Genomic DNA, 21106 nt, shown 5'->3' on the forward strand with positions numbered 1-21106 from the left:
ATTCCCCAGGCTGCTTCGGGGGGGGGGGGGGCAAGGAAGGAAATTGCTGAACCGTTGGCTAGGATCTTTGAGTCCTCGTAGTCCACGGGGATGGTACTGGAGGATTGGAGGGTGGTGAATGTTGTCCCCTTATTCAAAAAAGGTAGGAGGGATAGTCCAGGGAATTACAGACCAGTGAGCCTTATGTCTGTGGTGGGTAAGCTGTTAGAAAGGATTCTAAGAGCTAGGATCTATGAGAATCATGGACTGATTAGGGACAGCCAGCATGGCTGTGTGAAGGGAAGATCTTGCCTCACAAGCCTGATAGGGTCCTTTGAGGTGGTGACCAGGAAGATTGATGAGGGTAGTGCAGTAGATGTGGTCTACATGGATTTTAGTAAGGCGTTTGACAAGGTTCCGCATGGTAGGCTTCTTCAGAAGGTCAGAGGCCAAGGGATCCAGGGAGACTTGGCCATGTGGATTCAGAATTGGCTTGCCAGTAAAAGCAGAGGTTTGTGGTGGAGGGAGTGCATTCGGATTGGAGGGATGTGACTAATGGTGTCCCACAGGGATTGGTTTTGGGACCTCTACTTTTTGTGATATTTATTAATGACTTAGATGAGGGGGTGGAAGGGTGGGTTAGCAAGTTTGCAGATGACACAAAGGTCGGTGGTGTTGTGGATAGTGTGGAGGGCTGTTGAAGCTTACAGAGGGATATTGATAGGATGCAGAGTTGGGCTGACAAGTGGCAGATGGAGTTCAATCCAGAGAAGTGTCAGGTGGTACACTTTGGAAGGACTAACTCCAAGGCAGAGTACGAGGTTAATGGCAGGATTCTGGGCAGTGTGGAGGAGCAGAGGGATCTGGGGGTTCATATCCACAGATCACTGGAAGTTGCCTCACAGGTGGATAGGGTGGTTAAGAAAGCTTATAGGATGTTAGCTTTCCTAAGTTGTGGGATCGAGTTTAAGAGCCACAAGGTAACGATGCAGCTTTACAAAACTCCGGTTAGACCACACTTAGAGTACTGTGTCCAGTTCGGGTCGCCTCATTATAGGAAGGATGTGGAGGCATTGGAGAGGATGCAGAGGAGATTTACCAAGATGCTGCCTGGATTAGAGAGTATGGATTATGAGGAGAGACTAAGGGAGCTAGGGCTTTACTCATTGGAGAGAAGGAGGATGAGGGGAGACATGATAGAGGTATACAAAATATTAAGAGGAATAGATAGAGTGGACAGCCAGCACCTCTTTCCCAGGGCACCAATGCTCAATACAAGAGGGCATGGCTTTAAGGTAATGGGTGGGAAGTTCAAGGGAGTTGTCAGAGGGAGGTTTTTCACCCAGAGAGTGGTTGGTGCATGGAATGCGCTGCCTGGGGTGGTGGTGGAGGCTGATACGTTGGTCAAGTTCAAGAGATTGTTAGATAAGCATATGGAGGAATTTAAGATAAAGAGATATGTGGGAGGAAGGGGTTAGATAGTCATAGGTGTGGTTTGAAGGTCGGCACAACATGGTGGGCCGAAGGGCATGTATTGTTCTATGGTTGTCTGCTTCCACGAACCACCCGCCTGCCTCTGTCTCCCACCTCCATGGCTTCCCCACCTGGCTCCTTCTGCCCATCATCCTTCACCTCTCCTTGGTTCAGCCATCACCTACCAGCCCGTCTCACCACTCTCCCTCTCTTCTTCATACCGCCCATCTTCCCTCTCCATTCTGTCCTGATGCAGGGTCTTGACCCAACAAGTCTACAATTCCTCCTCCCCCATATGCCCCACTCCCACCCCTACCAGATGCTGCTCAACCCACTGAGTTCCTCCAGCAGTTTGTTGTCTTGTTCCTAATTCCAGCATTTGCAGTCTTCTTCCCATATCATAACTGGACACAAGGTTTTTTTTTCCCACATCACCTCTGAAATTTTTACAAGTCACTTTAAATCTGGTCCTTCTGCTGAAAGGGACAGTAACTATATTTATCCTATCTATGCAGGTCACAATTCTGTATACTCCTTTCAACTTGCCTCTCAAAGGAGAGAACAAATCCAGCTTCTCTAACTATACTTATAACTTAAATCCTCATCCCTGGAACTATTCTCGCAAACCTTTTCTTCGCAACGTTTCTAAAGTATGGTGACCAGATTTGGAAGCAATATCCTAGTTGTAGCTCAAAACTCTTTCCATAAAAGGTTCAAAATGACCCCCCTGCTTTTACACTCTAGTCTCTAATTGAAATTCAGGACTCATGGTTGACCAACGCCTCTATCTACCTGCTCTGCCACCTTCAAAAGGTTTATGCACATATTCATCTCGGTCTTTCTACTTCTGCAACCAATTTAAAATTGCTTCCCTTTGTTCTTCTTGTAAAATATGTCACTTCTTGCTTCAATTTACTAGTATGCATATCTGCTCATTCCTCCGACCAATGTACAAAGTTCCTATCCTCCTCAATGCTTACAACACATTCAAGCTTTTGCCATCTGCAAATTTATTACAATATATAGTAAGGACTTCAGACGTGTTTGCTGTGCAAGACTTCCAAATTTTCAGATGACAGAAATGTAGTAAGCAATGAGAAGAATGGTACAAGACTTCAATTACATTGAGTGGTGGAATCAGCAGGCATGCAACAGAGGATGTTTAATGCATTGAAGTTCAAGTGGCATATTTTTGCAAAGAGAACAAAGTAATATAGACTAAATGGTAGAATTTTAAAATAGTTGCAGAATCAGAAAAACTATGGTGCATATATCTCTGAAGGTGGCAGAGCTGGTTGAGAAAGCTATTAGTAAAGCATATGGGATTCTAAGCTTTATGTAGATGCATAAGGTAAAAAAAGCAGGAAGTTATGTAAAATCTTATAAAAGGTGGGTAGTCCAGATAGACTATGGCATCCAATTTTGATCACCACACTTTTGGCTGCGAGAAAAGATTTACAAAAGCAGTTCCAGAAATGTAAAGATAAAAATAGGCAGGATAGGAAGATAGAAGTATAGATTAAAAAAAATCAACCCTCAGTAATACTGCACATCCTCTTTCTCCAGTCTGGTAAAAATATTTACCATAACTTTCTGGCCCCGAGCTGATTTCTTAACCATGCAACCAATGATCCCTTATTCCATGGGCTTCAATTGTTCTAACCAACACTTAATGAAAACATTCTGAAAATCCAGATAAATGACATCCTTGTAAAGCCCTAATTAATCCTGCTCAGCAAAAAAATTCAAATCAGGTCAGTCAAATATGATGACTCCTGCTGCCCCTCAATCCCAAACTTTTCATCTGAGCTAAACACTAGAAAAATAAAATCAAATATTTATTGCCTGACGCTTTCACAAACCATCACAAGGATTAGAAGCAAAAAGCATTTTCCCAAGCTGACTAAATTTGCAACTTCAGTTTTCAGTTAAAGTAACATTCCATTTAAATTCATTCTGTGCAACATCTCTATTGATAGTTAATGAATTGTTCCCAAAAAAATGTGTTTATTCAATGATACTTGTAAATATACAGCCTTTGATTATATGATCAAAGTGCAAAATTGTCTTTTCTGCAGTTTGGTCACATTTCAGAATTTGGATCCCACATTTTAAATTATTTCTTACATCACAACAGCAACAGTAACAACTACTGCCCTAGTCCCATCCAATTCTTAGTCCCAAATTAACTTCAGACAGGCTCAGGATAAATTTCCTTGCCCTCAAAATCTGCACTGCTACCAGCTTGGGCACACCCCTGCCAAGAAATTTGGTTGAGGCAATGCATAAAAGCACCATGTGATTACAATATACAATTGATTTGTAAAATATATGCCCATTTTTAAAAAAATGCTCAATTAAGCAATTATACTTGTAAAACACATTAAGGTATCCATTCAAAAAAGCTCAAAAATAATCACAAACCACATATTCCAAAGGACAAACGTATTAAAACAAATAGCTTTAATGCATCCAAACAAAAATGTTATTTCTCAATGGATATTAATTTCTAATAAAATTCAATGATCTAGGTTAGCGGAAACATCATCACAACTAAAGGCTAAAACAAGAAGAAAGCATGGGTGAAATAGTAAGTCCAAGATGAAAAAGGCTAAACAACTTTAAAGGCTGCGAGTGTACAGAATCCTTACAGCTCCTACTCGTTTCCTTCTGACTTCATTCTCTGCTGACATTAGGAGTAGTTCAAGTTCCTTTATTCTTTTCTCTTTATCAGGATCGTCATCAGTATGTGGTTGCTGAAATGAACATGTAACAAGAGAAAAAAGAGAGAAAGGACAAAAATGGAGAGTGACAGGAAAAGAGACTAAGAAATGTTGTTTACTCTTTCATTCAAGTGCATAAACTTACAAGGCTATCAATAATACAAAGTTTTTAAAATCTGGTACCATGGAAAAATAAAATCCTTTAACAGGATTAATCAATCATGAAATAATAGCAACAAATGAAAGGGCCAGTAACATGCTTTTCGCTGTAAAAGATTTAATTTGCTTATAAGACAGATTAAGTGCCAGATAGCAGTGGAATAGTAGTAAAAGCTTTGAAGTGGATGACAAATCTAAATGGCTGTATTTTCTATATATTGATGGAATATAATTTGAAATAAAGTTGAATGAGAAGCTGCCACAATTAGTTTCAAAAATATGCCTGATGTCTGGATTCAGACATGCGATGCATCATGGATAACCTAGGCAGAATACAGATAAAGCAGTGCATTGTCATATGAAAATGCCAGAAACATTTCAATAATATCTCATCCTAAACCTGGCAAGATATTAAAAATGTTTGGCTATTGATGTATATTGACAAGAAGTAGATCAGTTACAATTAATAGTAGCATGCAAAAATACTCTTAAATCCCAATAAAAGCCTCATTAATTCAAAAATATATTGTTCTTACTTGAGTTAATCCTGTTGTGGAATTATCTATGCAAGGTTCTTCTGAAGACAAATATGGATGTCTTAGACCCTTTAAGAAAAAATAAGATATCTCAACTTCATTTCACAATTGTTAAAACAGTTATTCAAAACTCAGCATCAATAATGTTGCTGCATATGAATTCATGAATTACTCAAGAAAAAGTGCATATTTTACTTGAGTAGACACGGGAATGAAAAACTGATTCTGGAACTGCACTGGGTTCAGAGGACTCCTAGCTGGTACTTTCTGTTGCTGCATACTTGGAAGCAAGTCACATTTGGATGCCTCTTGCAGATATCCTTCTTGCTCAACCTTTCTTCTCATTGTGGAATTCCAGTGGTTCTTGATTGAATTATCTGTTCTGTACAAATTTAATTTGACATATATTTGCATTAAAAATAAACTACTTAAAGGCTCTGTAGATTATTATTACACAAACCACAAAGAGGACCTTCTAAAGCAGACAAAAGTACTTGGATATTTCAAAAATTACGAAATAAAAAATATCCTTGCAGGAGGGTTTGCTAGTGCTGCTGGGGGGGGGGGGGGGGGGGGGGGCGGCGGTATTTAAGAGTTGCAGGGGGGTGGGAACCAGAGTGACAGGACAGCAAGTGGAGAGGCTGTGGGGAAAGTAGATGTTAAGACTACAAGCAAAGATGGAAACTGAAAGGTTGAGTGTGGTGGGACTAATGTTGTGTCTATTTCAATGTAAGGAGTATTGTAGGTAAGGCACATGAACTTAGAGCATGGATCCGTACATGGAATTATGACGTTGTAGCCATTAGTGAGACGGTTGCAGGAGGGGCAGGTCTGGCAGCTCACTGTTCTGGGGTTCTGTTGTTTTAGACATGATTGAGGGTGAGGTATTAAAGAGGGAGGGGTGGCATTACTCATCAGTGAAAACGTCACGGCAGTGCTCAGAGAGGACATACTGGAAGACTCGACTACTGAGGCAATTTGGGTGGAACTGAGGAATAAAAAAAAAGGGACAATCATGTTAATGGTTAATAGACCTCAATAGTCAGCAGAATTTACAGGAGCAAATTTGTAGAGAGATAGCAGACAGTTGCAGGAAATATAAATTTGTGATAGAAGGTGATTTTAACTTTCCACATATTGACTGGGACTCCCATACTGTAAAAGGATTGGATGGGAACGAGTTTGTCAGATGTATTCAGGAAAGTTTCCTTAATCAATATGTAGAGGTCCTAAATCAAGAGACTGTGATACTGGATCTCCCCTTAGGGAATGAGACAGGGCAGGTGACAGAAATGAGTGTAGGGGAACACTTTGGATCTAGTGATCATAATTCCATTAGTTTCAAGATAATTATGGAAAAGGATAGGACTGGTCCTGGGTTAAGAGTTTAAGCCGGAGGAAGGCCAATTTTGATAGCATCAGAAGGGATCTGGCAGACATGGATTGGGATAGGTTGTTTTCCGGCAAAGAGATGCTTGGTAAGTGGGAAGCCTTCAAGAGTGAAATATTGAGAGTACAGAATCTGTGTGTTCTCATTAGGATTAAAAAAAAGGCTAACAGGTTTAAGAAACCTTGGTTATCAACGAATATTGAGGCCCTGGTAAAGAAAAAGGTGGTACATATCAGGTATAGGCAGTTAGGATCAAATGAGGCACTTGAGGAGTAGAAGACATGCAAGAGAATACTTGAGGGAGAAATCAGGAGGGCTAAAAGAGGACATGAGGTTGCTCTGGCAAACAAGGTGAAAGAGAGTCCAGAGGGTCTCTATAGCTACATTAAGAGCAACAGGTTAGCAAGGGACAAAATTGGACCTCTTGAAGATCAGCGTGGTCATCTATACGTGGAGCTGAAAAAGATGGGGGAGATTTTAAATGGATTTTTTTTGCATGTGTTTACTCGGGAGACAGACAGAGTCTATAGAACTGAAGAAAAAAAAGTAGCGAGGTCATGGACCATATCCGGATTACAGAAGAGATACTTGCTGTCTTGAGGTGAATTAGGGTGGATAAATCCCCAGGGCCTGACGAGATGTTCCCTTGGACCTTGTGGGAGGCTAGTGCAGAAATTGCAGGGGCCCTGGCATAGATATTCAAAACCGCCATATCCAGCGGGCAGCGGAGTGAGAGGGAGCAGAGTGGTTGGGCTTTGGCTCAAGGGGCTTAGGCATGAAGGGGCGAGGAAAGATAGGTGACTTGAGTTAAGGAAGGGGTACGAGTGCGGTTTCCTGTACTCGGTGTCAGATGTGGGAGTTCCCGGAGTCTCCCTGCCTCCGGGAAGGCTACATCTGCACCAGGTGTGTCGAGCTGCAGCTCTTGAGGGACGGTGTTAGGGAACTGGAGATGCAGCTCGATGACCTTCGTCTGGTCAGGGAGAATGAGGAGGTGATAGAAAGGAGTTATAGGCAGGTGGTCACACCGGGGCCACGGGAGTCAGGCAAGTGGGTCACAGTCAGGAGGGGGAAGGGGAAGAGTCAGGTACCAGAGAGTACCCCTGTGGCTGTACCCCTTGACAATAAGTACTCCTGCTTGAGTACCATTGGGGGAGACAGCCTACCTGGGGGAAGCAACAGTGACAGTGTCTCTAGCACAGAGTCTGGCCCTGTGGCTCAGAAGGGTAGGGAAGGAGAGAGGAGGGCACTAGTGATAGGGGACTCTATAGTTAGGTGGGCAGACAAGCGATTCTGTGGACGCAGAAAAGAAACTCGGAAGGTAGTTTGCCTCCCAGGTGTCAGGGTCCGGGATGTTTCAGATCATGTCCAAGATATCCTGAAGGGGGAGGGAGAACAGCCAGAGGTCGTGGTACATATTGGTACCAACGACATAGGTAGGGAAAGGAATGAGGTCCTGAAAAAAGACTATAGAGAATTAGGAAGGAAGTTGAGAAGCAGGACCTCAAAGGTAGTAATTTCTGGATTACTGCCTGTGCTAAGTGACAGTGGGTATAGGAACAGAATGAGGAGGTTAAATGCGTGGCTGAGGGATTGGAGTAAGGAGCAGGGGATTCAGATTTCTGGATCACTGGGGCCTTTTTGGGGCAGGTATGACCCGTTCAAAGAGGATGGGTTGCACTTGAATCCCAGGGGGACCAATATCCTGGCGGGGAGGTTTGCTGAGGCTACTGGGGAAAGTTTAAACTAGAATTGTTGGGGGGGGTGGTATCCGAACTGGAGAGACCGGGGAAAGAGGTGTTTGGCTCTCAAGTAGAGAAAGCTAGTAGTAGGTACGATAGGCAGATGATAGAGAAGGGATGTGCTCAGACTGGTTTGAGATGTGTCTATTTTAATGCAAGGAGTATTGTGAACAAGGCGGATGAGCTTAGAGCTTGGATCAATACTTGGAGCTATGATGTGGTGGCCATTACGGAGACTTGGATGGCTCAGGGACTGGAATGGTTGCTTCAAGTGCCAGGTTTCAGATGTTTTAGAAAGGACAGGGAGGGAGGCAAAAGAGGTGAGGGAGTGGCACTGTTGATCAGAGATAGTGTCACAGCTGCGGAACAGGTGGACATCATGGAGGGACTGTCTACGGAGTCTCTGTGGGTGGAGGTTAGGAACAGGAAGGGGTCAATAACTTTACTGGGTGTTTTTTATAGGCCGCCCAACAGTAACAGGGATATTGAGGAGCAGTTAGGAAAGCAGATCCTAGAAAGGTGTGAGAATTGTTGTGATAGGGGATTTTAATTTCCCAAACATCCACTGGCATCTCCAGACAATGAGGGGTTTAGATAGGGTGGAGTTTGTTAAGTGTGTTCAGGAAGGATTCTTGACACAATATGTAGTTAGGCCTACAAGAGAAGAGGCTGTGCTTGATTTGGTATTGGGAAATGAACCTGGTCAGGTGTCAGATCTTTCAGTGGGTGAACATTTTGGTGATAGTGATCATAATTCTATCTCCTTTACATTAGCACTGGAGAGAGATAGGAACAGACAGACTAGAAAGGCGTTTACTTGGAGTAAAGGGAATTATGAGGGTCTCAGGCAGGAAATTGGAAGATTAAATTGGGAACAGATGTTCTCAGGGAAAAGTATGGAAGAAATGTGGCAAATATTCAGGGGATATTTGTGTGGAGTTCTGCATAGGCATGTTCCAATGAGACAGGGGAGTCACGAGAGGATACAGGAACCGTGGTGTACAAAGGCTATAATAAATCTAGTCAAAAGGAAAAGAAAAGCTTACAAAAGGTACAGAGAACTAGGTAATGTTAGAGATCTGGAAGAGTATAAGGCTAATAGGAAGGAGTTTAAGAAGGAGATTAGGAGAGCCAGAAGGGGGCATGAGAAGGCCTTGGCGGGCAGGATTAAGGAAAACCCCAAGGCATTCTACAAGTACGTGAAGAGCAAGAGGATAAGATGCGAAAGAATAGGGCCTATCAAGTGCAGCAGTGGGAAAGTGTGTATGGATCTGGAAGAAATAGCGGAGGTACTTAATGAATACTTTACGTCAGTATTCACTACGGAAAAGGATCTGGGGGATTGTAGTGGGGACTTGCAGCGGGCTGAAAAGCTTGAGAATGTAGGTATTAAGAAAGAGGAGGTGCTGGAACTTTTGGAAAGCATCAAGTTGGATAAGTCGCTGGGACTGGATGAGATGTACCCCAGGCTGCCGTGGGAGGCGAGGGAAGAGATTGCGGAGCCTCTGACAATGATCTTTGTATCGTCGATGGAGACAGGAGAGGTTCCAGAAGATTGGAGGGTTGCGGATGTTGTTCCCTTATTCGAGAAAGGGAGTAGGGATAGCCCAGGGAATTATAGACTGGTGAGTCTTACCTCAGTGGTTGGTAAGCTAATGGAGAAGATCCTGAGGGGCAGGATTTATGAACATTTGGAGAGGTATAATATGATTAGGAATAGTCAGCATGGCTCTGTCAAGGGCAGGTCCTGCCTTACCAGCCTGATTGAATTTTTTGAGGATGTGACTAAACACATCGATGAAGGGAGAGCAATAGATGTAGTGTATATGGATTTCAGCAAAGCTTTTGATAAGGTACCCCATGCAAGGCTTGTTGAGAAAGTAAGGAGGCATGGGATCCAAGGGGACATTGCAGTGTGGATCCAGAACTGGCTGGACCACAGAAGGCAAAGAGTGGTTGTTGAAGGGTCATATTCTGCGTGGAGGTCGGTGACCAGTGGTGTACCTCAGGGATCTGTACTGGGACCCTTGCTCTTTGTGATTTTTATAAACGACCTGGATGAGGAAGCAGAGGGGTGGGTTAGTAAGTTTGCGGATGACACAAAGGTTGGGGGTGTTGTGGGTAGTTTGTAGGGCTGTCAGAGGTTACAGAGGGACATAGATAGGATGCAAAGTTGGGCCGAGAAGTGGCAGATGCAGTTCAACCCAGATAAGGGTGAAGTGGTTCATTTTCGTAGGTCAAATATGATGGTAGAATATAGTCTTAATGGTAGGACTCTTGGCAGTGTGGAGGATCAGAGGGATCTTGGGGTCTGAGTCCATAGGACGCTCAAAGCGGCTGCGCAGGTTGACTCTGTGGTGAAGAAGGCATATGGTGTATTGCTCTTCATCAATCGGGGAATTGAATTTAGGAGCCGGGAGGTATTGTTGCAGCTATATAGGTCCCTGGTCAGACCCCACTTGGAGTACTGTGCTCAGTTCTGGTCACCTCACTACAGGAAGGATGTGGAAGCCATAGAAAGGGAGCAGAAGAGATTTACAAGGATGCTGCCTGGAATGCGGAGCACGCCTTATGAAAGCAGGTTGATGGAACTCGGCCTTTTCTCCTTGGAGCGACGGAGGATGAGGGGGGACCTGATAAAGGTATATAAGATGATGAGAGGTATTGATCAGGTAGATAGTCAGAGGCTTTTCCCCAGGGCTGAAATGGTGGCCACAAGTGGACATAGGTTTAAGGTGCTGGGGAGTAGGTATTGAGGAGATGTCAGGGGTAAGTTTTTTTTTTACTCAGAGAGTGTTGAGTGCTTGGAATGGGCTGCCGACAATGGTGGTGGAGGCGGATACGATAGGGTCTTTTAAGAGACTGTTGGATAGGTACATGGAGCTGAGTAAAATAGAGGGCTATGGGTAAGCCTAGTCATTTCTAGGGTAGGGATATGTTCAGCACAGCTTTGTGGGCTGAAGGGCCTGAATTGTGCTGTAGTTTTTCTATGTTTCTATTCTTAGCCATGGTTGAGGTACCGGAGGATAGCTAATATTGCTCCGTTGTTTAAGAAAGGCTCTAAGAATAAGCCAGGAAATTATAAGCTGGTGAGCCTGACGTCATTTGTGGGTAAATTATTGGAAGGTATTATGAGAGACAGGATATATAAATATTTGGATAGACAGGGCCTGATTAGGGATAGTCAACATGGCTTTGTGCGTGGCAGATCACGTCTAACCAATCTAATAGAGTTTTTCGAGGAGGTTACCAGGAAGGTTGATGAAGGGAAAGTGGTGGACGTTGTCCACATAGACTTTAGCAAGGCCTTTAACGAAGTCCCACATGGGAGGCTGCTCCAGAAGGTTAAGTTGCTTGGCATTCAGGATGAAGTAGTCAATTGGATTCAACATTGGCTAAGCAGGAGAAGCCAGAGAGTGGCAGTGGATGGTTGTCTATCTGATTAGAGGCCTGTGACTGGTAGTGTCCCACAGGGATCAGTGCTGGGTCCTTTGTTGTTTATCACGTATATTAATGATTTAGATGATAATGTGGTAAACTGGATCAGCAAATTTGCAGATGACACCAAGGAAGGCTATCAAAGCTTGCAAAGTGATCTGGACCAGCTGGGAAAATGGGCTGAAAAATGGCAGATGGAATTTAATGCAGACAAGGGTGAGGTGATGCACTTTGGGAGGACAAACGAGGATAAGACTTACACAGTGAATGGTAGGGCACTGAAGTGTGTGGTAGAACAAAGGGGTCTGGAAATACAGATCCATAATTCCTTGAAAGTGGCATCACAGGCAGATAGGGTCATAAAGAGCTTTTAGCACGTTGGCCTTCATAAATCAGGGTATTGAATACAGGAGTTGGGATGTTATGTTGAAGTTGTATAAGACATTGGTGAGGCCAAATTTAGAGTATTGTGTGCAGTTCTAGTCACCTATCTACAGGAAAGATATCAATAAACTTGAAAGAGTGCAGAGAAAATTTACACAGATGTTGCCGGGATTTGAGGACCCAAGTTACAGGGATAGGTTGAATAGGTTAGGACTATTCCCTGGAGCACAGGAGAATGAGGGGAGATCTTATAGAGGTATACAAAATTATGAGGGGTATAGATAGAGTGAATGCATTCAGGCTTTCTCCCCCTCAGGTTGAGTGAGACTAGAACTAGAGGTCATAGGTTTAGGGTGAAAGGTGAAATATTTAAGGGGAATCTGAGGGGGATCTACTTCACTCAGAGGGCGGTGAGAGTGTGGAATGAGCTGCCAACGGAAGTGGTGGATGCGGGTTCAATTGTAACATTAAGAGAAGTTTGGATAGGTACATGAATTAAAGAGGTATGGAGGGCTATGATCCAGGTTCAGGTAGATGGGACTAGGCAGAAAACCAGACCAACATGGACTAGATGGACTGAAGGGCCTGTTTCTGTGCTCTAGTTGGTAAAAGAATTTCTAGCATTCATATCAAATAGTTTTAAAATGAACAATAGCTTAAAATAATACATTATTTTAAACATAGCTACTGCTAGAACTTAACTGCCAACCTTTTTTTTAAAGAAACAGTCTACCCATATTCATAGACCCTAACATTCAAAGGATGGTGGAGAGTGCACAAGTATGTGGAAAATCTAGCAGAGTTAGCAACACAAATGTACCAAAGGCATAATGGAAATCCAGAAGAGTTCTATAGGCATAGTGGAAATCCAAGAGAGTTCTATAGATAGAGGAATATAGAAAAGGTAGCCCATGGATTAGTGGTGCCTATTAAAGGATAAAAATGGGAACTTGCAATATGGATGATCTGGGCATTATTAAGGTACTAAATGAGCATTTTGCTTCTGTCTTCACCAAGGAGGAGGGTGCTTCCAAAGTTATGGTGAAAGAAGAGGTAATTGAGATAAACGAAGTAGGTTAAAAATTGATAACATGGAGGTATTATATAAGTTAGCTGAAAAAGTAGGCAAGTCAGCAAGACTGGATGGGATGCATCCTAGAACTTTGAGGGAAGTACAGGAGGGAAATTGAAGGATACTGGACATAAACTTTCAATGCTTTTTGAATAAAGGGTGGTGCAAGAGGACTGGAAAGCAGCAAATATTACTCCCTTTTTTGAACAAGGATAAGCCAGTCAGTTTGACCTTGGTGGTGGGAAAGCACTTATAAGTATTAATAGTTACCTGGAGAAAAATGGATTAATTCAGAACAAGGCCCTGATGGATCAAGGGCAAATCATGTTTAACCAATTTGATAGAAGTTTTTGATGAGGCAACAGATAGAATTGATTAGTATGCTGCAGTCAACAGGAGCAGGGGGATCTGGGGAACATGGGTGCATATATCACAAAGCAGGAGGGCAGGATGAGAAAGCAGTTAATAAGGCATATATAATTTTGTACTTTATATTCTATGCCTTTATTGATAAAAGCAGGGAAGTCAACCTTTATAAAATACTGGTCCGGCCTCAAATGGAGCGTGGTGTTCAAATCTGATTGCCATGTTATAGAAAGAACACTAGGGCATTAGAGAGGGTCAAGAAAAGATTTACAAGAAAGGCTCCTTGGATAATGGACTAGTTACAAGGGTAGACTGGAGAGGCTGGAGCAGTTTTCCATAAAGAAGAGGAGGGGAAATTTGATACAAGTATATACAGTAATGAGGGATTTGGAAAAAGTGGATGGTGTGACGTACTATTATCTTTGTTTTAATCATCTTTTAAATTTACTTTATTCAAATAGGTTCTCATTGAATTATTCATCTGATATGAAGCATTAATGTTATCCACACAGTTCTGGTTTCTGTTCCTCTTTCGTCATGTGGGAATTTAACTAGCCCGCACCCAAAACAACTAAAGGTTATCCATTATTCTGTTCACTGCTTTCTTTTTAGCAGATTTCCTCCAATTCCACTGAAGTTAGCTCAAGAAATTCTACATTAGATTTTTAAAAAATATTTATTGATTCTTCAGGATCTGCATTTGCTAGACCATTTAAGACTTAACTACATTGGTACGTTTGGAGTCACAGAGCTGGCAGATTTCCTACCACAAAGGGCATTAATGAACCAGATGGGTTTTTATTTTTACTATCAAATTAAACATTTTCATATTTTCCCCCATTACTCTCTATTTGCCTGATCTTTGCCTACTTACAGGAAATTATAGAGGGGTGCAGGAAATGTAGAGCTTTGATATTGTTGGGGGGAGTGGGATGGAACATCAGTTTCCCTAATATTGGTTAGGATAGTGTTGAAATACAAAGAAGGAATATCTGAAATGTATGCAGAACTCTTTTGCTCACTGTTTTTAGCTCAGTAAAGATGACATTGCTTGATGTGTGATAAGAGGTGGGCTTAATGTTGGTGGCAGAACACTTGGAGAGCAGTGATCATTGAAACTTTTGCTTTGATAATGGAGAAGAACACAGCAACCTATGGGTTGCAATGACTAGACTAGTAATCCAGAGGCCTGAATTAACAATCCAGAAAATGGAATTCAAATCCTGCCCTGGCAGCTGTGGAATTTGAATTTAGTTAATTAACTGGAATTTTGGGGGGAAAAAAAAGTCATGACCCCAAAACAAGTGTATTTTAAAAACCCATCTGGTTCATTAAGGCCCTTCACTATCCTAACCAATACTGGGGAAACTGATGTTCCATCCCACTCCTCCAACAATATCAAAGCTCTACATTTCCAAGTCCGTGACTCCAAACATAACAATGTAGTTAAATCTTAAATGGCCTAGCAAACCCAGATCCTGAAAACTCAATAAACATTACAGCAAAAAGATCCAATGGGCTGCCCTGCTGCATGACAAAGAGCACATTGCTGGAGCTGTCCAGAGAGCACTTTTACAAATTCAAAAATATGCAATTAATAATAACATGGGACTGTTTGATCCTACACTGAACACAATCATTAGGAAAATATTCCATTCATTAGGATCAGTCACTAATCTACAAATACAAATGAATGATAATTTCCTGGAACATTTTCAATATTTCAATAAAAAAAAATTGAAATTGTAATAAGTGACTTAACATACCTTCCAGGAAGTAACTTTGCGATCTCTGCCCAACGATTTCCAAGACGCTTATGTGCTTCATATATTATTTTGTCCTCTTCTTCTGTCCAGGAAGATTTCTTTACTTCAGGATTTAAATGATTGTGCCACCTTTCCCGACACTGTTTTCCAATCCTGCCTTTTAGGTATTTGGCAATCAATGACCATCGTTTTGGACCATATTTCTGTACCAACTCAATTACCTGTAATAAGGTAGAGCAAAAGTAAAGTTGAAGTGTTATACCACTAGTATCCAATTCCATACATTGCACAGAAGAAAAAAAATGGTCATGGTTTTCTTTTGCCGAAATCAATCTGTTAAAATAAATAACCGCAAGGGATTTCATATGTCAATTTTCATTTAGATTTTGATTTATAGAATAACATTTTCTTTTCCATCCTCCTCAAATTTCTTCACTCCTTTTTGCATTAATTCTATACGGAGGTACAATCTACAAATTCTGGCATCCTCTCACACAAATATATATTCTTTACTTGAAAGCTTAGGTGAGTAAATTATGAAAATGTAATTTCAGAATCCCATCCTCAATTCAAGTCCTTACCAATGCAGCTAAAACTAGTTATTTGATGGGAATAAGTGATTTTCTGGTCTACATAGTCCAGCTTCTCAGTTACTTATTCAGATGATCCACTAATATAAGGGGCTAGTACTGTTTCTACGTGGTTTCCTTTCCATTTCACAAAACAAGGCATTTTAAATTACGAGCTATTTCACAATTTTAAACAAAATTCCATGGAAATAGTTTCTCAGAAGCTGAAATTTGTCCTTAAAACATAAATATCTGGATTAGCATTGCCACAGGTATTGTACTGAACACTATCTGTTGATATATTCATCAAAAATAATAAAAGAGAATTGTCAACTTTCAGCTACTGTCTGGTAAGTGCAGACTTGAGCAGGTCTATTCCAAATGGAGTCCAGTTGTGGAGACTGGATGTGCTGAGATTCTCAAGGCAATATTCCAGGGAATCCACTGCAGTAGTCTCACGCCAGGTTAGGAAAGGTTAATTCAGTCTTTTTTACAAAAAAAATTCTTACTGTTCTCAATTACTTTAATGTTTTAATTAACTTCTATAAGTCTATCCTTAATTTTTATAAGAAGTTTTATTATTTAAATATTTGAAGCATTTTTCACAGTTTTTTTTTAATGTTTCCAACTTTTAGAGATATTTTAAAATACAACCAAGCCTTCACACCTCGCCTCCTGTCAAAGCCTGTTAGGATATTCTGGTTCTGGGCCTCAGTAGTATGCCATCAGAGGCCTGGTCACTACCAATATCTCACCTCTGGGACAGAAGTTAACTAGTCTGGTCCTCCGGAATCCAGACCAGGTCAGTGAAAGCAAATGGGCAATGCAGACAGCAAGCTGAATCCAGCTCAATTTGGCCCTATTGGCTGGATTTTACTGCTCACAGTGAGGAGATGACACCCATTGCCGACCTTAAAGAAAGTTGCACCCAAAAGACTTAAGTCTTTTTCCAACATTAGTTGCTACAGAAATTAGTTAACGAGTTAAGGAGGTCCCTGCCATTCAGCAATCCTGATTTCAACATGCTGACTGGGCAGCCAATCGCATCGAAGAATTTGCATTAACACAGTTATTTTAAAAAAAGCACAGATTTTTAAACATTTTACACTGTGAAATCAAGATTTGAACATACACATGATCAAGGTAGAAGCTGAAATTGGGGAAAAAAATCTATTACATCTTGAAATATTTACTGACAGAATTACAGCCCACCAAGAAAGATTCTTTTAGGGCGAGACAGTTTACAGTGACTGTAACTTAGTAAGCTCTTCAGATTGTATAAATCTTTCACCTCTTACTAAAGAATTCACTCACATCTCACATAACTATGCATGGTATTTATTTTGCAGCAAATTTGGTTTGTAAGTATTTGAGGTTCTCATCAATTTATTTCTTCCCCTCAAACATGGAAGAGAAGGATCCAAAATGGCAGAACCACAAGCAGCACTGCATCACCAAAGTCAACTTCAGGATCTCCACACTGAAATACAGGAAGTCCCCAGATTACGAACGAGTTCCGTTTTTGAGTCTGTTCGTAAATCGAATTTGTATGCAAGTCGGAACAGTTACATACAGTTCACATCTAGCGTCAATTAGAAATCCCTGGATGTGTTACCACCAAACAATAACGTTAGCCTACGCCAACGCATGGCGTTGTTCTCCCTCGGGCTGACGGACTGCTTAAAACGTGCAGTGTTTTGAGCGTCACGCAAAGTAGTCCGTCCATTCTTTAGTATGAACCATTGTGTGTAACTTGATTTTTTAAAATAATAGGCTTTATGGAGGTCGGTTTGTAAGTATGAGCGTTCCTAACCCGGGGACTTCCCGTACACATGCATAGAAATCATGAAAATACTTAATCTGTAACAATGTAATAAAGATGAACATTGATTAAGTTCTTTCACTCCATCATTACAGGCAGAAGTCCGGGCCACTAAGCCAGTATGTACGATTGGTTACAAAAATAAAACCCAACACAACCAATCTGAACTAACTGGAGTGTATGTACTTATTCCCCCCCCCCCCCCCCACCCCACCCCATGTCCAATCCTCATTAAACACCATTCTCAAACATGCTGTTAATCTGAGCAAGGATAAAACACAAAATATCGAACAAGAACAGAAAGCACATGCAGTAATATTAAGAAAAAGTCATCCTAACTGGGATAATACACCAAGCCGGACCAGCATAGCAGAGTCCGACCTGTTTCAAACTCAAATGTTTTACAATATACTTCCTATCCAAACCCAAGTGGTTCCTAACCACTTCCAGTTGGTAGGCCACCTTCCAAAGAGAACAACATTGCACTTATGAACCCTGCCTTGCCATTACAATCGCCGTATACAACATGGAGCTACATGAACTAAGGAATTACGGAAATTTTATAATAATTATAGCTCAAGGTGCTGTAAATCTTGGATGCATAACAAGAAATTGCTTATATAGTATTTTCAAGGGAGCAATAACCTTTCTTTACCTTTTATAGTGATAGGGTGAACCAATAATGAAAGATTTTACATTAAAAAGATTAACATGGTGTTAACCCTCATGTCCAGCGAAAAATGTGGACAACATGGGATTCTTTATAGAAAGACCTCTACAATAACACACCAAAGAGTGTATATTTTCCTTCACACATTAAAAATCTCTTCCAGAAAGAAAAGAGACACAATTTTAAGAAGTTCCTACAATGATAGGCAAGGCAATGAATTCACAAAAGGTTCTTGTGATCTGAAACAGACAGATTGACAGGTCTGATACAGTATGACATAACTATGGTAGTTTCAGGTTCATAATTCTCTTACCTTTTGATCTTCCTCCTTTGTCCATGGTCCTTTTATTAACTCTGGATTCAAGACTTTTTGCCACCGATGCTGGCATTGAACATCTGTTCGGTTCTAGGATATTTTTTAAAATTCTTGATTAGATATTTAAAGGTAGTTTCATTAACCAAAGCAAGTTTTCAGGGTTTTATATATATATATACACACACATAAATAAATAAATAAAGGCAATGAAGTATCAATGGATTTAATAGCAGACAAGAGGACCTTCAGATGAGTCACTTCCTAAATTGGAAAATAGAGTGGGACTAAAACAGGGTGCACGCCCCCACGATCTGCATGCAAAACTTTCCAGCCAGCTGCACTGCCCATCATTTTGGTTAAGTGCAAACAAGAGACATCCTCTTTCCAACCAATAGTGCAGATGTTACACTGCCTAGATGCCTAATATCTACTTCCGCCCCCAGGTGCAAAAATTGGCTTGTCCTGAGGCCATAGGTGCAGCAGCCTTGAAAAACGCAAATTCTAAATGCCACATCAATGCAAGCAAAGACACCTATTTATCGCAATCACCACTGCTCCCATTCTCAAGACACCCAGATCTCCCTTCTGATTAAAAGTTCTCACCTTTCTCTGATCCCCAATTACCTTCCTCCTTGAAATACTTAACCTGATCCCTAACCTTTTACATCAATTCATAAATAACACATTATAGTGGCACAGATAGTAGAGCTGGTGCCTGACAGCTCCAGAGAAAGATCACTTACAAGAAAATGACTAGCAATGAAATTCCAATCTTCTGTACCATGTTCTTCTACCAGCTTCTTTAACTTCTCATCCTGCTTAACACAAGGGGAAAAGAAAATTACCATTAGTAGATGAAAGCTACAGCCATTATGGCAGAAATTAGCACAGGCAAGATTTATTTTAAAATGTGGCAAAAGCGTCTATAAAATGGTATAATCGTTAGAATTCAAACAGAAACCAGGTTACACCTTTAGTACTTCAACATTTATCACTGCAGTCAAATTAGATTCATAATAAAATTATTTCCTGTAGAAGTTTGATGATACATGATATGAGCTTGACATGTTGCACTAAAATTGCAGACTACAAGTTATAAAGCCATGCACATATTCTGTTAGACTATTCAGATTTACCTCGTCAGGTATCCATTTAACTTTGTTACAGAGCTTCTTTGTACCTCTCTGTCGAGGGATGTCATAATCACGATCTTGGAACAGATGTTCATCGTCATCATCTTCACTGTTTCCAAAAGACAGATGTTGATATATTATTTTATGCTTTGAAATTAATTAGCACAACCTCCAAAGCTATGACAAAAGTCATGAATATAAAACCAAACGGTACTTAGTTTTGCCTCTCCTCCTCAAAACAATGAAAGTAAAAATTCATAAGGAAAAAAGTGAATTCTGAAGATTTCAGATTTACATCAAGTTCAGTATTTTGTCTAAGCCTCATATTTTCCATCTCCAAGCTAAAAATAAATGCTTACAGTATATCCATGTTGCCATTCATTTGCAAATACTTTAAGTCACTGATACTATTGTGGTTTAATTAATCCACAAGAAAATTGCCGATATCAAGTTAAACCTTTAAGACATGCAAAATTCAAACAGAAAACAACAAAATAAGAATTGCATATAATCTACTCATAATTCAAACTACCTGCTAACCATATGTAGAGGTCCTCCCCAAGTTATGACAGGATTCTGTTCCCGAGAACTGTTTATAACCCAAACAATTCCAAAGCCGGAAATGAGGCCACCAATAATATATTTAAGTAAAAGCATAGGCCAACCAAGGGCAATGTGTAGTTAAACCAGAGCACTTAACTTAGCCATTTGGATTTCTCTGCAAGATGCAAGGATATTGTTGTTGCAGCAAAACTATTATCCATTCTAAGTAATATCCGTACTCTGTATGGAATAAAGGACTGGTTTGTTTCATTCATGCTGTATGAAGATTAAACGTGTACTGTGATCCCAACCTTGCACCAGAACTGAGTTTCCACACAACAGAAGATGCCTGCGACCCCCACAGCAACCGGCAAATCCATCCACTGGTCTCCCAAACGCTCATTCGTATGTATGGGCTTTCCATAAGTTGGGCATTCATAACATAGGGAGAACATGTACTTCAATCTTACTTTCCTGTTAATTACAATGCTTAATTCAGATCACTGATAACTCACATCTTTCAGCAGAAAAAGTGACAGAATTATGAGGAGGCATGTAAAAACAAAGTTCCTTCACCTTTATGGGCCAAACTGGCACGTGCTATTCCTGCATAAACTCTATTAAAGGATTAACTTTCTGGAGACATTATTCCCAGGTACCTACGTCACAGAAATGCCCAATCTTTTTGCATAGCTTATACAGATATTAGTAAAGATCAATATCAATATTGCACCTCACAACCAGCAAGCATTCCAATGGATAGAAGCAAATCAGCAGAGTAAACTGGAAGCTGTTCAGTCTCCACCTCCAGGCCAGAACTAAGGCCAATCCAACCACATGTCAAGCTGAGGATTGCTCATGCTAAACTCCAAGTCACCAGTGACTCATTAATTGAAGCACACAAGAGAATGGGGCTTACACTTAACATCTGCAGAACAAAGCCTCCCTCCCAACCTATTCCCACAGCATAATATCACCTCCTAAAACTATCCTGGAAAACATGAACCATACCTTGGGAGCCACCTCAC

At 41.0% G+C, this 21106-nt stretch overlaps 1 protein-coding gene across 1 annotated transcript in view; it reads right to left on the reverse strand.

The window, feature by feature from the left end:
* The window catches only part of mybl1 (v-myb avian myeloblastosis viral oncogene homolog-like 1), a 54534-nt gene that overhangs the window by 23288 nt on the left and 10140 nt on the right, over window positions 1-21106 (reverse strand). The window contains exons 2-8 of the mRNA XM_052022608.1: window positions 19539-19644; window positions 19146-19217; window positions 18400-18492; window positions 15026-15246; window positions 5066-5252; window positions 4871-4939; window positions 4104-4208 (exon numbers count right to left, since the gene is read on the reverse strand). Coding sequence (XP_051878568.1) covers window positions 4104-4208; window positions 4871-4939; window positions 5066-5252; window positions 15026-15246; window positions 18400-18492; window positions 19146-19217; window positions 19539-19644 — 853 coding nt within the window. The remainder of the gene's footprint in view (window positions 1-4103; window positions 4209-4870; window positions 4940-5065; window positions 5253-15025; window positions 15247-18399; window positions 18493-19145; window positions 19218-19538; window positions 19645-21106) is intronic.

The sequence above is a fragment of the Pristis pectinata genome, chromosome 9, assembly GCF_009764475.1.
Source record: "Pristis pectinata isolate sPriPec2 chromosome 9, sPriPec2.1.pri, whole genome shotgun sequence".
NCBI classification, from domain to species: Eukaryota; Metazoa; Chordata; class Chondrichthyes; order Rhinopristiformes; family Pristidae; genus Pristis; species Pristis pectinata.